Source organism: Streptopelia decaocto (genome assembly GCF_964273445.1).
Source record: "Streptopelia decaocto genome assembly, chromosome: 1".
Taxonomy (NCBI): domain Eukaryota; kingdom Metazoa; phylum Chordata; class Aves; order Columbiformes; family Columbidae; genus Streptopelia; species Streptopelia decaocto.
The window spans coordinates 118,517,172-118,533,534 of record NC_138663.1 but is presented as its reverse complement, the minus strand read 5'-3'; the positions used below and the strand labels follow the sequence as shown (position 1 = coordinate 118,533,534).

At 39.0% G+C, this 16,363-nt stretch overlaps 1 protein-coding gene across 1 annotated transcript in view; it reads right to left on the bottom strand.

Moving 5' to 3' along the window:
• DSCAM (DS cell adhesion molecule) overlaps positions 1–16,363 on the bottom strand; it is a 471,903-nt gene that overhangs the window by 10,658 nt on the left and 444,882 nt on the right. The window contains exons 30-32 of the mRNA XM_082049341.1: positions 14,584–14,733; positions 10,671–10,868; positions 7,060–7,362 (exon numbers count right to left, since the gene is read on the bottom strand). Of these exons, the coding sequence (XP_081905467.1) occupies positions 7,060–7,362; positions 10,671–10,868; positions 14,584–14,733 (651 nt within the window). The remainder of the gene's footprint in view (positions 1–7,059; positions 7,363–10,670; positions 10,869–14,583; positions 14,734–16,363) is intronic.

Below are 16,363 nucleotides of genomic sequence, written 5' to 3'. Positions count from 1 at the left end.
ACTACAGTTAAAAACATAGGTGGAAAGTAATTTTTCCCACTTACAACTGTTCTGCCTATCTTGCTGTTTTCCCAACTGCCTATTTTGATTTGTCTCCTTATGTAGTTTTCTCAGAACTGGACCTTGGTCACTGGTTGTGGGGCCAGGGTGACAATTTCTTCATTCTAGATACACCCTATACACGGTGTGTATATATACATATATATTTATATGTATATATTATGTTGCATTTGAAACAAGACTGTGTAAGTGCAGAACTGAAAAAGAAAACAATCCATATGTTATCCTTTTCTTACTTTGCTGTGGTATTTCTGAACAAAATGGATCAAAGATTCCCCTATATCTTCAAGAAATTAAATTTCGGATCTGGAAACTGTGGAACTGTACAATTCTATTTTCAGTCAATTACAGCATCATATAATAGGCATGGGAAAAGGAGGCAAAAGGTGAGCCCTGAGTCAAGACTCCCAGCCACTGCTGAATCCCCAGTGGCTGAATTTGTATCGGATTCAGTTACTGCTGCAGCTCAGAGAGCACCGTCAGCAACTTTGCAATAGAAAGCAGATCTCTAAATAGACTCCATCACTGTGTTGCACGTGTCTGTATTAGCAGAAGAGGGAAATAGCTCCTTCACCCTTGAACTCATTGACGAGTGGAAAAGAATTCACATCTTTTCATCTCAGGTTACAGGGCTGACATTGGAAATATACTGTGCTTACTGCATGGTTCATATTTTCCTTATTGTGCTAAGCAGCTTAATTTTAGCCGTAATGACTGAATACTGGAAAAGAAGATTTGTGTCTTGACTTGGGTGTTTATAACAACGTTTATGCAGTGCAGGTGATGTCCAGCCTCTATTTTAAGGGATCCTTGTAAACAATTCTTTAATAATGTATTTGCATTCTGTAGCTTAAGGTTTGTCTGCAAGCTAAGACTTTGCTGTTCAAGTCGGCAGGATTAGTCAAAGCAGCAAGAAATTTGTAAATTGGGTCAAGATTGCTAAATAAGGCATCTTAAATACTGAAATAACTTGATCATTCAGCAAAGCTGGAGAGGTTAGACCGGTTTTCATGCCTTTTCTAGTAAATATGCTTAGCAGGCTTAGGGCTAGACCCAGGCTCCTTGGCTTAGGTGCCCAACCGATAAACTCAGACCAAAGAAATGTCCATATTTGCTTACTGAGAGTTCAACTGAGACCAGGCCTCCCCTGTCCTCTGGCTGCTGCAGGGACACAGTGGCTGCCAGTCAAATCTCCTCCCCTGGGATGGAGAGGCAGAGCAGGAGGTCTGGCAGAGGATGGAGCTCTGTCCTTGTGCATCAACCAAGGATGGTTGCAAGGATGTGCAAGGACAGCAAGACGGGAAGGCTTCCAGTGGAGCAGGGGCTTGGCAAACTGGTGCTCCTGCCTCGTGCAGGCGTAGCATTCAGCTTCCCTGCAGAAAACCTGGATGTTCTTGAAATTAATCTCAGCATTTTTTTTTTTCGTTTTTTTTTTTTTTTTTTCCAGAATTTGCCTGGCTGCCACCACCTTTTCTCCCCACACACATCCACTTTTTTTCCAAACTGGTTCCTTTCAGCAGGTGAAAGTTTGTAGAGGAGGTTCTGAGATATAAGATCTTGGGATGTTTTAAATGCGTTTCAGAATCTCCTAGTCTGATATACCCAGTGAATGACATATCTTCTCTGAAAGTGTATCTGAGTTGCTGTTAGGTTTATACATTAATGTGATCTCCAAAGAGACAAGGAAGTGGGATTGTCAAAATGAGTTTGCACTTGTTCTGTGACACCAGGTAGACAAGTTTCTGCCTGGTCCAAGCCAAGCTAACCCTCAAGGCTAACATCAGGTATTCAAAGGGGTTCTTTTTAGTGCTGACTAGCATCAGAGAAAAGTATAATGTGGGGCTCTGAGTTTTGCGGTACCCCTGTGAAAGGGAGGTTTCTGCAAATAGCAAGACACCTGATTAAAACTTTCTAGATGTTTCCTATTCAAGCATCGATCAGATATTATTTCTTCCGAGTATGAATTCCATTGCCAGAGGATACAAGTAAGTGGTCTGTCCACAAAAATATACCTAAATAGTACTTGGGAAGTACAGAAATATCAAAATATTTCCCAGTTAATAGCTGTTCTTTTCTCAAGAACAATAAATTGGAGAAAGAAACCAAGAGGCTTCTTGGATGTGACTATTACCAAGATTTAAAACTATAATAATAGAAATCTGTTTTTAATAAATGCTACTGCAATGTTTATTGCAATTAAGAAGAATTGTTATGATAACTCAATTTGTGGTTAATATTTTGAAAACAGAAAACAGAAACATTATTATAAATTTTTTTCAACCTCTACAATTATCTTCCACTTTTTTACATTATGGCTTCTTTGATGGAACAGTGGGAGGTAAGAAGAGAATATATTTCTTTCCAATTTCTGTCCCACCCAGTTTCTAAATGCAAAATTTGAATGACAGCTTTGGAAGGTGAAGGAGTAACTCATTTGTCAGCTTACCAGGTAAACAGTTGTTGGGTAACAGTTTTTGAAGTTTCTGAATATTAATATGAAAAAGTGCCTCAATTTTGATCTGGAAGGACCTGGTATACTGTTGAGAAGATTGCCTGGTAAACATTCCTTGGAGACCTGATCCTGCTAATCGAACTTCTAGTCAGTGATGACTATGGGAAGGAGAACAGTAATCATAATCCCAAACTTCTGGGAGTTTTGATATTGAGAAAGATGCAATGTTAACAATTCGTTGACATCAGTTTTATACCATGAAGAATATTAACACTGCACAGATGTTAGGAATTGAACATCCACTTTTCTACAGGATGTGATTTATCCCACGTGTTTAAAATACTGCTGTGCTATCTCTATTGCTTCAATTTTCCTTTTAATGTGCCTCCTGGGACACATGACTATTCTGATGGCTTATGAGAAATGTCACCACCTGCAGTGGGTCACTTTCAAGGCCTCGGCAGATTAGGCTTGGCAGCTCTGTGAAGTCCAGAAAAACCCATGATCATGTCTGCACCACTCCTTCATTTTTCAGAAGCTATGAAGAATGTGTTGTTAAGCAGCAATTTCAGTTTGGTGGTTTACAATGTGTTACTAGAAAGGGAAAAATAATGATGCTATTGTTGATGCTGGAGCAAAACCTACAAATAATATAATATTTTTCCAAAACTCTTTCTACAGAGTTGTAAAGATCAGAATGCAAGGATGTGTAATACAGGCTTTCAAAATACTGAATGTGGGAATGAAGTGAAAAAATCTTACTTCCCTGTTCCATTTCCTGTAGCTATGATTTTGAAAAGTTTAAGAAAAATGCAACTCCTCAAATATTTTTTGTTGAAAGCTGTTTAATAACAACTGTTCTCTATGCACTTGAAAGTTTTGCCCTGATGTCAACACAATAGTGCAGAAAACACCTACAGCTTCTTGTACAGACAGCTAGAAGCAGCTTCATGTTTAAGAAAGCTGACTGATAGTCAAGGACCATCTTCTCCAAGCTCAATGAGCAGGAACTGAGGCAAAAATGCCAGGAGGCTTGCATGGATGAACAAGGAGCTCCTGGCCAAACTCTAACATAGAGTACACAGAGGGTGGAAGCAGGTGCAGGCAACCTGGACAGAATACAGAGACACAGTCCAAGCATGTAGAAATGTGGTTAGGAAAGTCAAAGCCCAGCTGGAGTTGAATCTGGCCATCGATGTCAAAGACAACAAGAAATGCTTCTATAAGTATAGAGGTGACAAAAGGAAGGCCATGGAAAGTGTGACCCTGCTGCTGAATGGGGCACAGGACATGGAAGAGGCTGAGGTACCAAATGCCTTATTTGCATCAGCCTTTACTTGCAAGACCAGTCTTCAGGAATTCCAGATCCAAGATGTCAGTGGAAGACTCTGGAACAAGGAAAAGGTCTCTTAGAAGACTTAGAGTGGGCCAGAATAAGAGGCAATCAACTACTATGCATTCCTAATTACGGAGTAAGAGTTGTACGTAATGTGTAGATGTTCTGAGAGTTTTAACCCATAGTTATAGTGCTAGAAATTATAATTTACTAAGGTTGCCTAGAAATTTGATGAGCCATTCAAATATAATTCAAGCTGATGGAGTGATCAAATGTTTTTATTCAATTTCTGAATGAAAATGGTATGGGAGCATCACAGTAGGTTGATGTCAGCCCCCAAAACACAAGTTATTGAATCCTCAGCATCTGTTTTCCTTCTCCAACAACAACAAAAATCATTCAGGTTCCCTACACCTAATCATCCACTATCTCAGTTTGGAGCAACCTGAGGTCTCAAAGTCAGCTGTTGGATAATGCAGATGGTTTGAACCGTGGGCTTGAATGTGCAGCTACAAAAGGACCTTATAAGATAATAGAAGCAACAGAACAATCCATGACATGAGTTGGGATGGCATCAGAAACTCACAGGAAGCCAGTCCTGAGGTGGTCTAACACATTGCTTGCTCATACTGAACACTTATGGTAACAACAAGCTAAGAAATAGGTGCTGTAATAGCTTAGTCAGTTATGGCTGACAAGGTCTTCACCAGTAACACCCATTGCTACCTTTCTTGAGTAAAGTTGCAGTCTTGCCATTAGCTAGATTAGTTTCAAAATGTCCCATTTGTCAAAATAACTTTTTGTTACAGTCTTTTTTGTCATTGTTGGGGATTATTATGAAAAACAAATACTACTTATTGGAGACTCCTAAACTTTTAATGCAACCATAAAAGTTGCAATAGGTAGCATCACAGGATTTTGAATAGTGAGGTCAGGAATAAGAAGATGCATAAGTTTTGAAAGTGACATTGTACAAGAAAGAGATCTATTTGGGGGAGAAGAAAAGGAAAACATCAGGAAAGTAGGTAAAAGCTATCTTGAAAGAAAAGACTGACTTCAAGGAAGAATAAAAATGTGCTAAAGAACCACAGTCACTGTTTCATCTCAGTTGTTCTCATTTACTTAATCTAAATACCTTAACTCTTTCACTTCTTCTTCATGTTCTCAAATGTAGAATTACTTTGATTAATTGTATTTGAATGATTAATTACTTCTACAGAGTTTCTGAAGTGATGGGTGAAACAAAAAAGTCTTTCCTCACTGGTCGGAACACTGAAAATATTGGTCTGTCTGCTACCACTGAAAATTTTTTCTATCAATATACTTTGTTTAAAGTCCTTCATAAAGTAATGTTTAATAACATATCATTCAATATTTATGGGTCAATATTCAAGTTGCCCCACTGGAACACTCGATTTTTTTTTTTCAAGATATTGAAGCTAATTATAAGTTTCATAATGTATTTCACTTCCTTACTGCAAAGGAAGGCTAAACTAATCAAGAAAAGCAGGTAAAAATTCAAGCTGTTTAAACTAACGGGGCTAAAGGTGGCTACAAGTCTGTGATTCACCAGAGGGACTCTGAAGATGTTCCAGTGCCAGAAGCTTTTAACTCAAGCACATGGACCAAATTTTGGTGCTGTATGCCCTCAAGAAAATTATCTCTATGTGGAATATATTAGAATAATTCCAAATACTAAATAGGCATAAATAATGTATTTAGAACATGAAAGGAGAAGAGCAAACTATTTGTTAAAGAAATGATAAAAAATGTTTGTTGACTGACTGAGAGGGCTGCAATTTGAGCTGTGAATGCAGATGCTTCCCTGTAGCAGAGCAAGGAAAAATATTTATCTTACTTTTTTGAGTTAGAAATTAAAATTATTTCTATCTTTATCTGTTTCTACAGCTCCTGGGTTTGTGGTTCTACTATCTGACTACACAGAAATAAGTCTTATCTCTCACTATTACATTTCCTACTTATTTTCCCTCTTATCTAGGTGTATGATACACTAATTTCCTGCCTTGTCTATTTGCTTTCTTTAGCAAAACCCTTTATGCCTTGTTTTCAGTGTCAGGTCCTGTTTTTGAATGATACTCCTGATATCACTGCCTATCTTCCATTTCTCTGTCTTCACAATAACTGCTTTTCCATTTATGATGTATATTAAGCAAAGTACCATAGTTTATTCATTACTCTTTTTTACATATATGAACAGTAATGATTAGTTTCTGTGTATGTAGGTAGCCCTAACCACACTGGGAAATGTATATATTAAAAACAAAATGAAACAAACAAACAAACAAATCATGTTTTCAGAAACCACACAAATATAATTATGCCTTTTTCCCATTTAAATCCTCTTCCACGATGTCGTATCATGTATTCTGTAACGAAGATTGATAAATCTTCTGAGATTTTATAATGTGTTCAATCTCAGAGTAACACAAATAATCTACCTATGCTGCTGTGCACTGGGATATCACAAGAAACAGCATTCTTTGTGAATTGGAAATTTGATCGAGACCAATAGATGGATGTCCTTCAGGTACCTTCAGTCAGTAAGAAGTTGGAGCGCATTTAAATTTGTCTGAAGGTAGAAGGCTCCATATCCCTTGAGATATTGCACTGTCTTAATTTTCTCCATTTTTTATTCTCACCTCTTTAGATAACCCTAGTTTGATATTAGGATGTATCAAAGAGGGAATATAATAGCTCAAGAACATCATTGAAGGGTTATTACATCTTTGACAAGCTACAAGGCAGAAGGGATAGTATGTCTTCTACAGTCTGTATAAACTGTTCTGATAGCAAACCTTTGCTCTCAAGCACAAAGTACTGCTATAAAACATGCTTTATTAGTGGGTGGTTTGCATTGGAGATGGGCATATGTACCCCCATATGGTTTTATTTATCCCCAAAGGGTCTATTGCCTGATGGCTACAGCTGTAGAGGAGTGGATTTGATGGCCTGGACAGTCCATTTCTGTTCCTAAATTTCAGAATTCCTCATTTTTCTGTATATGAGAAAATTTACTCAAATGTTGTATTTTCTGAGGCAAAAAGCAATTATGTCTGTAAGTCTTTACAGGACATACTGTGCACTTTCTTTCTTTCTTTCTTCCTTGTGGTATACCCCTCTCCTGTTAACCAGCCTAGGCATGGAGCGAAATGCTCACCCCAAGGACAAAATGTTACTTCTGATGCCTCACCTGGCCGATGTGCCTTTGGAACTGCCATGTTCATCACTCGCCCTCCATCCTGAGGTTTGGGGGGGGATGCGGTAAATCTGCAAATCCCCGACTCTGACGGCGTGCTTGAGGTCAGGCTGTCTGTGTAGTCATTAGTCCCTGCCGTGAGCTGCTCTGACGATGTGTCGGATATGAAGCATTCTGTGATGGTGAACTTAGCATGTCTCAGCTGCTCTTCCATTTTTGCGTGCTCATATGCTCTCGCTAGCTCTTCGTATGTTGAGGAGGCACTTTCTGTGGAGACCATGCTGCTTCTTGCTCGATCTGAACATCAGGAGAAAGAAAACATCTGCACAACCGTTTTTGGAAGAAAAGCTATGAACATTACAGTATTTCTTAGTAAAATGCAGAGCCCTTGAAATTGTCAAGGTGGTTTAACTAAGTCTGCTTCACTATAAATGTCTGCACAATTTTTAGTTTAGTCAGTTACTTGAGAATTTCAGATAATCTGAAGTGAAGTCTTATTCTGCTAGAAGCATTATGTGGCTTTGCATGAAATTCGTGGTTCAGAAGAAATGACCTTTAATACGTGAAAAAGGTAACCATTTTTTTAACACAAAATAATTCATCTAAAATTTAAATGCCTTAAAATGTTGGAAACCCACAAAACACATTTAGCAAAATGAGGAACAGCTTTGTTAGATTATATTTTCAATGCATCTCAGAAATATTTCTGTGAGTTGATGTCTAGGTGAGAAAAGATAGTCTTTCTGTACCTGTTTCAATCTTCTATCTTTTTTTTTAAGAAAGTCCTGAGGACAGAGGTCAAATATAAAGATTGTGTCTCTCAGACGCTGTCTCTCGAGACACCAGATAAAATACTACCTCTTTTCATACAGAACAAAGGTCTTGAGAAAGCAATATTCTTTGGTAGCTACCAGCCTGCACTCATTCAGGTGCCTTTTTCAATGCTGCTGAAGATAATGGGGGTTTCATATTTGACACGCAGGCTATTATGACCTATAAGCTGTTCTTCTTTGCTGATGAGCTTCTGAGAATATCAATATTTCTTAAACAAGCTTTATTACTGAAGATGTAAATGGCTACTAATACATTAAAAAGCATTCTGGAACTGCAGCACTCATTTCTGCAGGGACAAATCACTGGTCTGTTGTACCCATCACACTTCTGCTTCAGTGGGCTGGGAGAGCAGAGGACTTTCAAAAGTTTTCTGGGCAGAAGTTGTGTTGCATCACAAGATCTGTACAATTTCAGACACTGTTGGTGATGTTCAATAAACAGGCACAATGTAATAGCTAATTCATAAAAATGAGACTTCTATAGCAGCCAGAGGCAATTGTGTTGTTATTGCAAATCTTTATCTTTTTTATCGCATGCTAGGATCCCTGCATCAGTTATCATTGTGCACAAAGGACAACACTCCTGCCACTGGTAAAAAGGACCATGCATTATCTAAAATAAGTACTTCTACAATATGCTGTCACTTGCTTAGGATTTTGAGCTGGCCAGAACTTAAAAAAGGCTGAAGACTGCAGACGACCAGTGTCATAGAGCAGTGTCTGTAAATATGATGCTCATGCAAAGGTTTCAGTTTAGTCCATGGAACTCAGGACCTCCAGCTGCCCACATCCCATCCCCTGGGGAGACTGTTTCAGGAAGAATCTGCTTGAACACCTACTTTAGATTTGATGAAAGTTTATCCAAGCTCAGAGTGAACTTCGCAAAACCTAGATTAATCAGAAAATCTCTAGTGGCCTCTGGTCAGAATATTTGAACTTACACACAGCTATGAACTGCTGCACCACATTTCTCCTAAGCTTAAAAGCTACTGCTTTGTAAACCTGGAATTGTTTTGACAAGAAGTGCTAGATTCTGACAAATATCAACTCTATGAGCTAGATTCAGATATCTGAAGTCCAGATTGGAAAAGTGATTATATAGGCACATTAGTTCAACTGACACTTGAACACCTATTTGGCTACTTCTATTATAATATTTATTTGGAAATTTTAAACTTCTGAAGTACTTAAATTAAACTGACTCTTCTCCCTGAAAACTAGTGACATAATAGAGATACATTTTGGCACAAGAAAACCTTTCTTGAACATGATCTAAAGCTTGCTATCCCTTACATAAATTACTGTGTGTTCAAGGGTAGACACAGAATAGGAAAGTAACCATTTTAAAACATTGATTGTGAAGTCTGGTTACAAAATTGTGTGTAGTTTGTCTATTAAACCACTCAGCAAATCAAATTCTCTGCCCTTTGTCACGCACATTGGAAAATATCCTTAGGTGACAAAATGTTGGAACACATGCAAGTTCACCTGAAATTTAGAATGTCTACAAAAAGTCTTTCTGAGATAACATTTGCTATTTATATTTGTATCTGCACAGCTATTAGAGTTAATCCTTAAAGCCTTATGATAATTCCACTAGAAGAAATCAGGATGAAGTTTGTCAGCTCACTAAAGGTATCTGCTGAGTACCATTACCCTGTGGAAACAGCGTAGGGGTCTGCAAGTTTAGGAGGACCAATTGTGAAAAGGTGAGCTCCAACCTGTAAATTACTGGATATAAGGCAAGTCAGATGCTTGTTCTTATAGAGACAATAAAAACAGCCATACTGGTTTTCATGGTGAAAGGCCAGTCGTCACACCTAGTGCTTTTAGCTCTAACACACAGCTTTTTCAGGTGACAAACACTTTTCCCCTAAAATCAGGATAGAAGGTAGGCTATTCCTTCTGAGCAGGCCAGAATAATCCTGGATTTGCTTCTGTCAGGCATACCTTTGAATAGTATCTTACCTTTCTGCATTATTTAACCTTTATTACATTTGTGTCGTGACTATTCTTCTGCTTAATCATTTACTCATTTATTTGACTTTTTTTTTAGTCACTTGTTCATTGTATAGCAGAGGAGAAAGCCTTTTCTTTTTTTTCCCGGTTACAGTTGCATTTATAATGTGAAGACGTCAAGAAGATGAAGACTGCAGGCAGAATATGTATTCAGTGTGTCCCCACTTATCATCTAGAGGAATAAAACCTATTCTGTTTCTTAGGAAAATCAGAACTAGCTACTGCAGTATTCAGTGATATGGACTGATTTTGACTTGAACTCTAATTCCAGATTTTTCCCTCTCATTTTTTCCACTCACAATAAAACCTATGAACATATTACATTAATGAGGAAAGGAAAATACTAACCTTAGTGTAGCTTAAGCCTTAAAACCATTCCACCTATGACTCAGGAATAATCTTTGTTGCTAATACTGCCCCTTCCTGGTCAATGCCATTTCATGCAGCAACATCTCCTACTTTTTCCTTTAGATACAGAAAGTACAGTACTTCAGCTACAGGAAAAATTACCCCAGCGTCTTTCAAAAGAGTCCAGTATACAGGTGCGGTGTGAGAAACCATGGGCATAATATTTGTTATCATTAACACTATGTGCATTTGTGGCATCCCTTGTAAATAACCTACAGAGAAATACCCTAGCAAGGGAAAAATAATGACACCGGAGCACCAAATGAAGCACATCAAGGACCAAGAATGTTACTGCAGATACTGCTGTCCCGTTTTCACAGGGCAGCCCCACAGAGAGCTGTGTACCTGTGTCCTGCGAGGGGCTGACGCTGTAGCTGTCGCTTTCCTTGTCCACTGATCCTGCTGGTCTGGGGGTGGGCAGCCTCCAGTCCGTGGTGAGGGTATGGGCTGATATGGTAGGATGAGGCCTGTTGAGGGTCCACTGACTGGCATAGCGGTTGCGAGCCGTGGGTCCGGTTTTGGCGCTCCTCCTTGTGGTAGGATCTGTGGTGGATAACAGATAGGATCTTTGCCACTGGGCTCTCAAATTGATAAGGAAACAAGCCCTGTCAGAAGGGGATGGCCACCAAAACCATGTTGGATAAAAAAAAGACCACAATCATTTTTTTGTGGAGCTGAGAGCTCTGCCAATCTCCCATGGACACATTCATTATCCCTTTACTCCAGCATAAGCAGTTCTCCAGTACCAAAACTGCTCTGAGATATGAAAGAACACAAGGGATGTAGATCTGGTCAGGGATTTCCCACCATATTGCAAGCAAAAATCTAAGGTAACTTATCTGCATAGATGTGTCCTCAGAAGCACCCTACATCAGCTACCTGCTCTCAGTATGTGCAAACATGTGCTCAGAAATGTGGTGATATGAATATCTATTCTGGCCATTTTAATAATACTTTTACTGTATTACGGTATTAATTAGCTACAGATTCCCTATTTTTTTTAACAAGTAGCCAAGACATAAAACATAACCCATAATATTGCCATCAGAGTTTCAGTAGGAACAGGTTCGTAAAGATTTGACTGTTTGAAAAAAAAACAACAAACCTAAATAAATACAATTTCTTAAACTTTAAAAGTCATCTGCTACTTGTTTAAGGTCTGTAATGTTTGTTTGTTTGTTTGTTTTTATTATCCTAGAGACAATATGGTGAGCAAAGGAGTAAAAGCAAACTATCTGCCAAAATTCACTTCCTTAATTTTCTCAATAAATAGGTCTTCTGTAAAAGTGAGGCTTGTACTCCCTAGCAAAGTAAGTGGAATAAAAAAAATCATTATATGGCAAACAGAAATTGACTAAATCAGCACTGAAGGATTTATCTTCGAAACCTCTGAAAGGATATGCTAACAATAGAGAGAAAGGGTATTAGAAATGGAAAATTCAAATCTATTCAAGTGTTCTTAGACATTCAAATGGTGAAGTTGTCAGTCCTTAAGGTAAGAGACTTTAACAGAGGCAATTTAAAGAAAAAAACAATACCCAGATAATGACTCTTAGTGCTGCTTTACCTAGGCATTCCCAGTAAGAATTTGTATTCTGCTACTTCAAATAAACAAGGTATTTATCTATAAATACCAACTATGGTCTGATCCTCCTCCTGTTTCACATCTCCCTACAGCAGTGGAAAAATATGAACCTGGTGCCATTGATAACTGATCCTCCTGGTAGTGCAACACATAGTCGCCTCACACGGATAACATCCAAAAACACACTTGGCATGATGCAACCAGCCTGTCAGTATAAACCACCGCTTGTACCTGCTGTGGAAAGTTGGCACATGGCTGTTGTGCATCCAGAAGTGAGCCCTGTGCCTGCTTCGGGGAAGACATAAAGAACAGAAGGCGAGCACTGGAGAGAAAACTCTTAGCATGGTGCTGGGGTTGCTTGGTCTGGAGAAGTATCAGGAGGATCTCATCAGTGTATATAAATGCATGAAGGGAAGGTGCAGCCAGACTCTTTTTAGTGGTGCCCAGTGACAGCACCAGAGGGAGTGGCCACAAGATGAAATATGGGAGCTTCTGTCTAACATCAGGAAGAACTTTACTGTGAGGGTATCTGAGCACTGGCACAGGTTTTCCAAAGAGGTGATGGAGGCTCCATCCTTGGAGATATTCAAAAACTGTCTTGGTATGGCCCTGGCATCTGTCTCTAGCTGACCTTGCTTTAAAGCAAGACACTTTAAAGCAAGGTCAGCTAGAGACAGTTTCCCAGGGCCAAAAGGGTTGGACTAGCCAGTGCTCATAGGTTCCTTCCAACCGCAACTGTTCTCTGGTCCCATGACCAGGCTTTCATCAGCAGTTTGAAGGAGATGGGAGAGCCTGTTGCCAGCATGCAGGAGATGAGTGCTTGTCCTGCTGAGCACACGCCGAGGAGCAGGTCTGCACCAGTTGTGCTTTTCCTGCAGAAGGGGCTCTGTGGCACAGACTCAGGCAAGCTCCAGAGCTGCCTGTGTGATGGAAAACAGAGCATATCTGGTGCCCTCGGTGTTAAGCCAGCTCTGCTATCATATGCTGAAACATAGCTGTCAAGAGCTGAGGTGAGCAAGGCAAAGGTTCATGAAGCACATCTCTTTTGTAAATAAATACAAAAGAGCTAGAGAATGACTTAAAAAGGTCTGTAAGGGAATATTTGCCAACAAGTGAGTGTGAGCATGCTTAGACAGGAGGATCTGTAACCTCTGAGGCACCCACCTGGGCACTGCTCCCCTCTTCACAGAGAAAGCTGTGGGTCTAGACAAAATCTCATAGCCTAGCCTCTATCAAAGCTGTATTAGTGTCTTAAGTCTGGAGAACACGACCTATAAGTCTTTGGCCCAGACCTGCACACTGCTGCAATCAGATCTTCACTGCAATATAAAAGTGATGGTGGATTTCTATTTCCAAAGCTGGGCTGGACACAGATCATACTCTCATACATGAGTTAAACCCCAGTTTAATTTGAGGGAAGTGTCTCCCTTCCTCCAGTGGACTGAAGCACATAACCATATACAAAAGAGGGAGTATTGGGAATAGAAGATGCTGGTGTTATAAAATGCTGTGATGGGGTACAGGCAGGTATTTTGGGGTGGTGCTTCATTCCTTATTAGAAAAGGCAGAGGATCTTGATCTGCCAATGCAATAAAAAGGGTATGATATTTTTTGCTCTTACCAAGTATGCTAGCCAGCACGTACCGGAACTAAAGAAGTGAGAAAAGAATGGTACCAGAAATAAAAGAAATGTCATATCATGACTCTTCTAATTCCTTGACTCTCCATAGAGAAAAAAGCAAATCCAAATGATGGTACCAATCTAGTCCTCAAGAAATAACTAGCCATATCTTAAAACTCTCAGAGTTTGAAAAGCAGCAAGGTCAGGGATAGAATAGCTGTCATTTATGAAGTCTGGAGTGGAAATGAAGATGAACTTAAGATTTTGCAAATAATATCAATTTTAGTTAATACACAACTGAGTTTTTAGCATTAATGTTCACTGAACTCACCAAGTAAACAAATTCTGAAATGGTCAGGGGATAGAAATAATCCAAAAGATTTTAGAAAAATTGCACATGGCTTGTGCATTACACTTTGGTAATATTCTTAACTCATGAGGGTGCGTTAGATCTAGTGATTTTCTTTTCCATTTACATAGATATGAAACACATTCGCGAGAGAAATTAAGAAGAATGGAATGCAGCAGCATATTAATTTATGGTAGTATTTTAAGCACTCTAAGAATACCTCAACATTAATATATATGGGAAAAGTAACTTACCATGCTAACTAAAACTGGAAATACAACTTTTTTCAGAAAAGCAATAATGAGAAATATATTTCTTGCCTGATGAAGAGGTAAGGAGGGAAGATGCATTTTGAAAAACAGTAAAAATTGATCAGCGAGAAAAAAATATATTAGACACTAAAAGCCATTAAGCTAATTTATTCAATAAATTCTAGAAATTAAAATCTAGCATGCATTTAGTTTAATGAAAGCCAGGTATGAATTATTTCAAATTACACCTACATTTCAGATACATATGCAATTTCTGCCATATTGAATCACCAAACGTGATTGTAGAAGAAATGTTCTCTGCTGACCTAAATAGATTTCTCTCATCTTTCAGACTGAAGAAAAAACCCCATGAGGATGCAAATGCAGGAACAAAGTGTTAATTTTCTTATAGCTCTCTCCTCTCCAGACAACGTATTCTTTTATGTGCTTACTTGTTCCCGGTCGGGCATCAGAAACATCCACCAGTGGTCCTGTAGCTTGTGACACAGACTGGTAATGTACTGTGTGGGTGACAGTCAGTGACTTCTGCTTAGATGTCTCTCCAAAGTCAGCATCAGTGAGCAGAACAGTTGATCTGTCATCTGTAAGTAAAAAAAAAATAATTAAATAAGTCAGACAATTAATAACAAATTTTGGATTTGCCTTCACAAGAACTTTACAGCAAGTCTCCAGACTTATTTTCAGCTGGGCACCACCACTGACAGTGGCAGCTCCCTCCTCTCTGCAGGACTGAAGATGGCTTTGAGGGGTGTACCGCAGATTGGGAACTTCTAGGTTTAGACTCAAAATTCATACAAAACTAAAGAACAAGTGTCATTTTCATGTCTGTCTTTGTGATTTCACCTTAGAGACAGGCAACTGAGACACACTGTTAAACATTCTTCCTAAAAGCTACTTTGTGTGTAATTATTTTTGGCCCTCATTCCTTCTTTCCCATCTTTTGAAGACTGCCTTCTCCCCTTCTCCTTCATGGTTAAAGATCTTAGCTGAGCTTTTCAACAACATATTTATCTCTCTTTATTAACATGAAATTCTTCAGTGAAATCACTCATGTCTTCCGAAAAGGAGGTTGTTAGGTACATTTTGCTAACTAACTCTCTACCAGTCAGATTTTTCTCCAGAGACAGAATATCACAGAGGTGGCCATGACCCAAGACAGCTCTTAGGGAGCTGTTTATTTTTAAGCACATGAGTACCGTAGTGAAGGCAATGGAAATATACTTGCAGGGCAGCTAAACATCCTTCAGTCCTTTGTTTTGTTGTTCTGGAAGCTAAGGGCTAAGTTCCACCAGCTCTCTCTGCACCAAACCTCACTACTGTAGGTTTGAAAAAGAAGCTTTGGGGATCTTCATATGAGTTGTATAAGTTTCTTTCGACATAGTTGGCCCAGCTGACTATGGGCTTTCCTGCAGCTACAAAGAAAGGTGTGAGGTGGAGTCTGACCTTGGGAAGGACTGGAAGATGAACACTGACTCCTCCTGCTCTACAGTTCTCCTGTGTATTGTTTCCCTATGGGATAAGATATGCCCACCAAATTTCTGCATAGACCTTGACCCCTGAAGAAAGCCAGTGCTACACAGGACTTACTTCATTTTTTTCAGTTGTAGTATCTGTATTCTATTTCTTTCACTGCAAAGAGGAATCTGCTCCATTTGATTGTGAAAGATTTAACATCAATGAATCTTCCACTGAATTTGTGCTTCCAAATCAACTAGTTGCATGCTATCAGACATTTTGTTGCATTCCTTACAGTCTTTTTATCCATTCATAATAGTAATAAAAAACACAAGAAATTCTTGCTACATTATGCTATACAGCATTGTAATGCATTTCTAAGATGGCTGATGGCTGGCAGCAGGGAGGCTTCCTTGCGTTTACTAGCCAGCAGAGGGTGATCTGCTTCCTCTAGGCATTCCTGTCTTTTTTTTTAATTTTTTTATTTTTTTTAACTTGACAGGACACCATTAAGGCAAACAGTTCTGCACAATAACATAACTACCATTTTTTACCCAAAGAAGGCCATAAATAGAAGGAGCATTATGAAATCAATCTGTCTCTGGCAAAAGATGAGCTCTTTTTCAGGTTGGGAATAAAGTCTCTTGGCAGTAAACTATCTCAAAGACTGCCAAAGTGCCTGCTTATTCTGAGCTGGCTATTACCAAGGCGCTGATCGCATTGCTACAGTTAAGACTCTGATGATATTTTCACTAT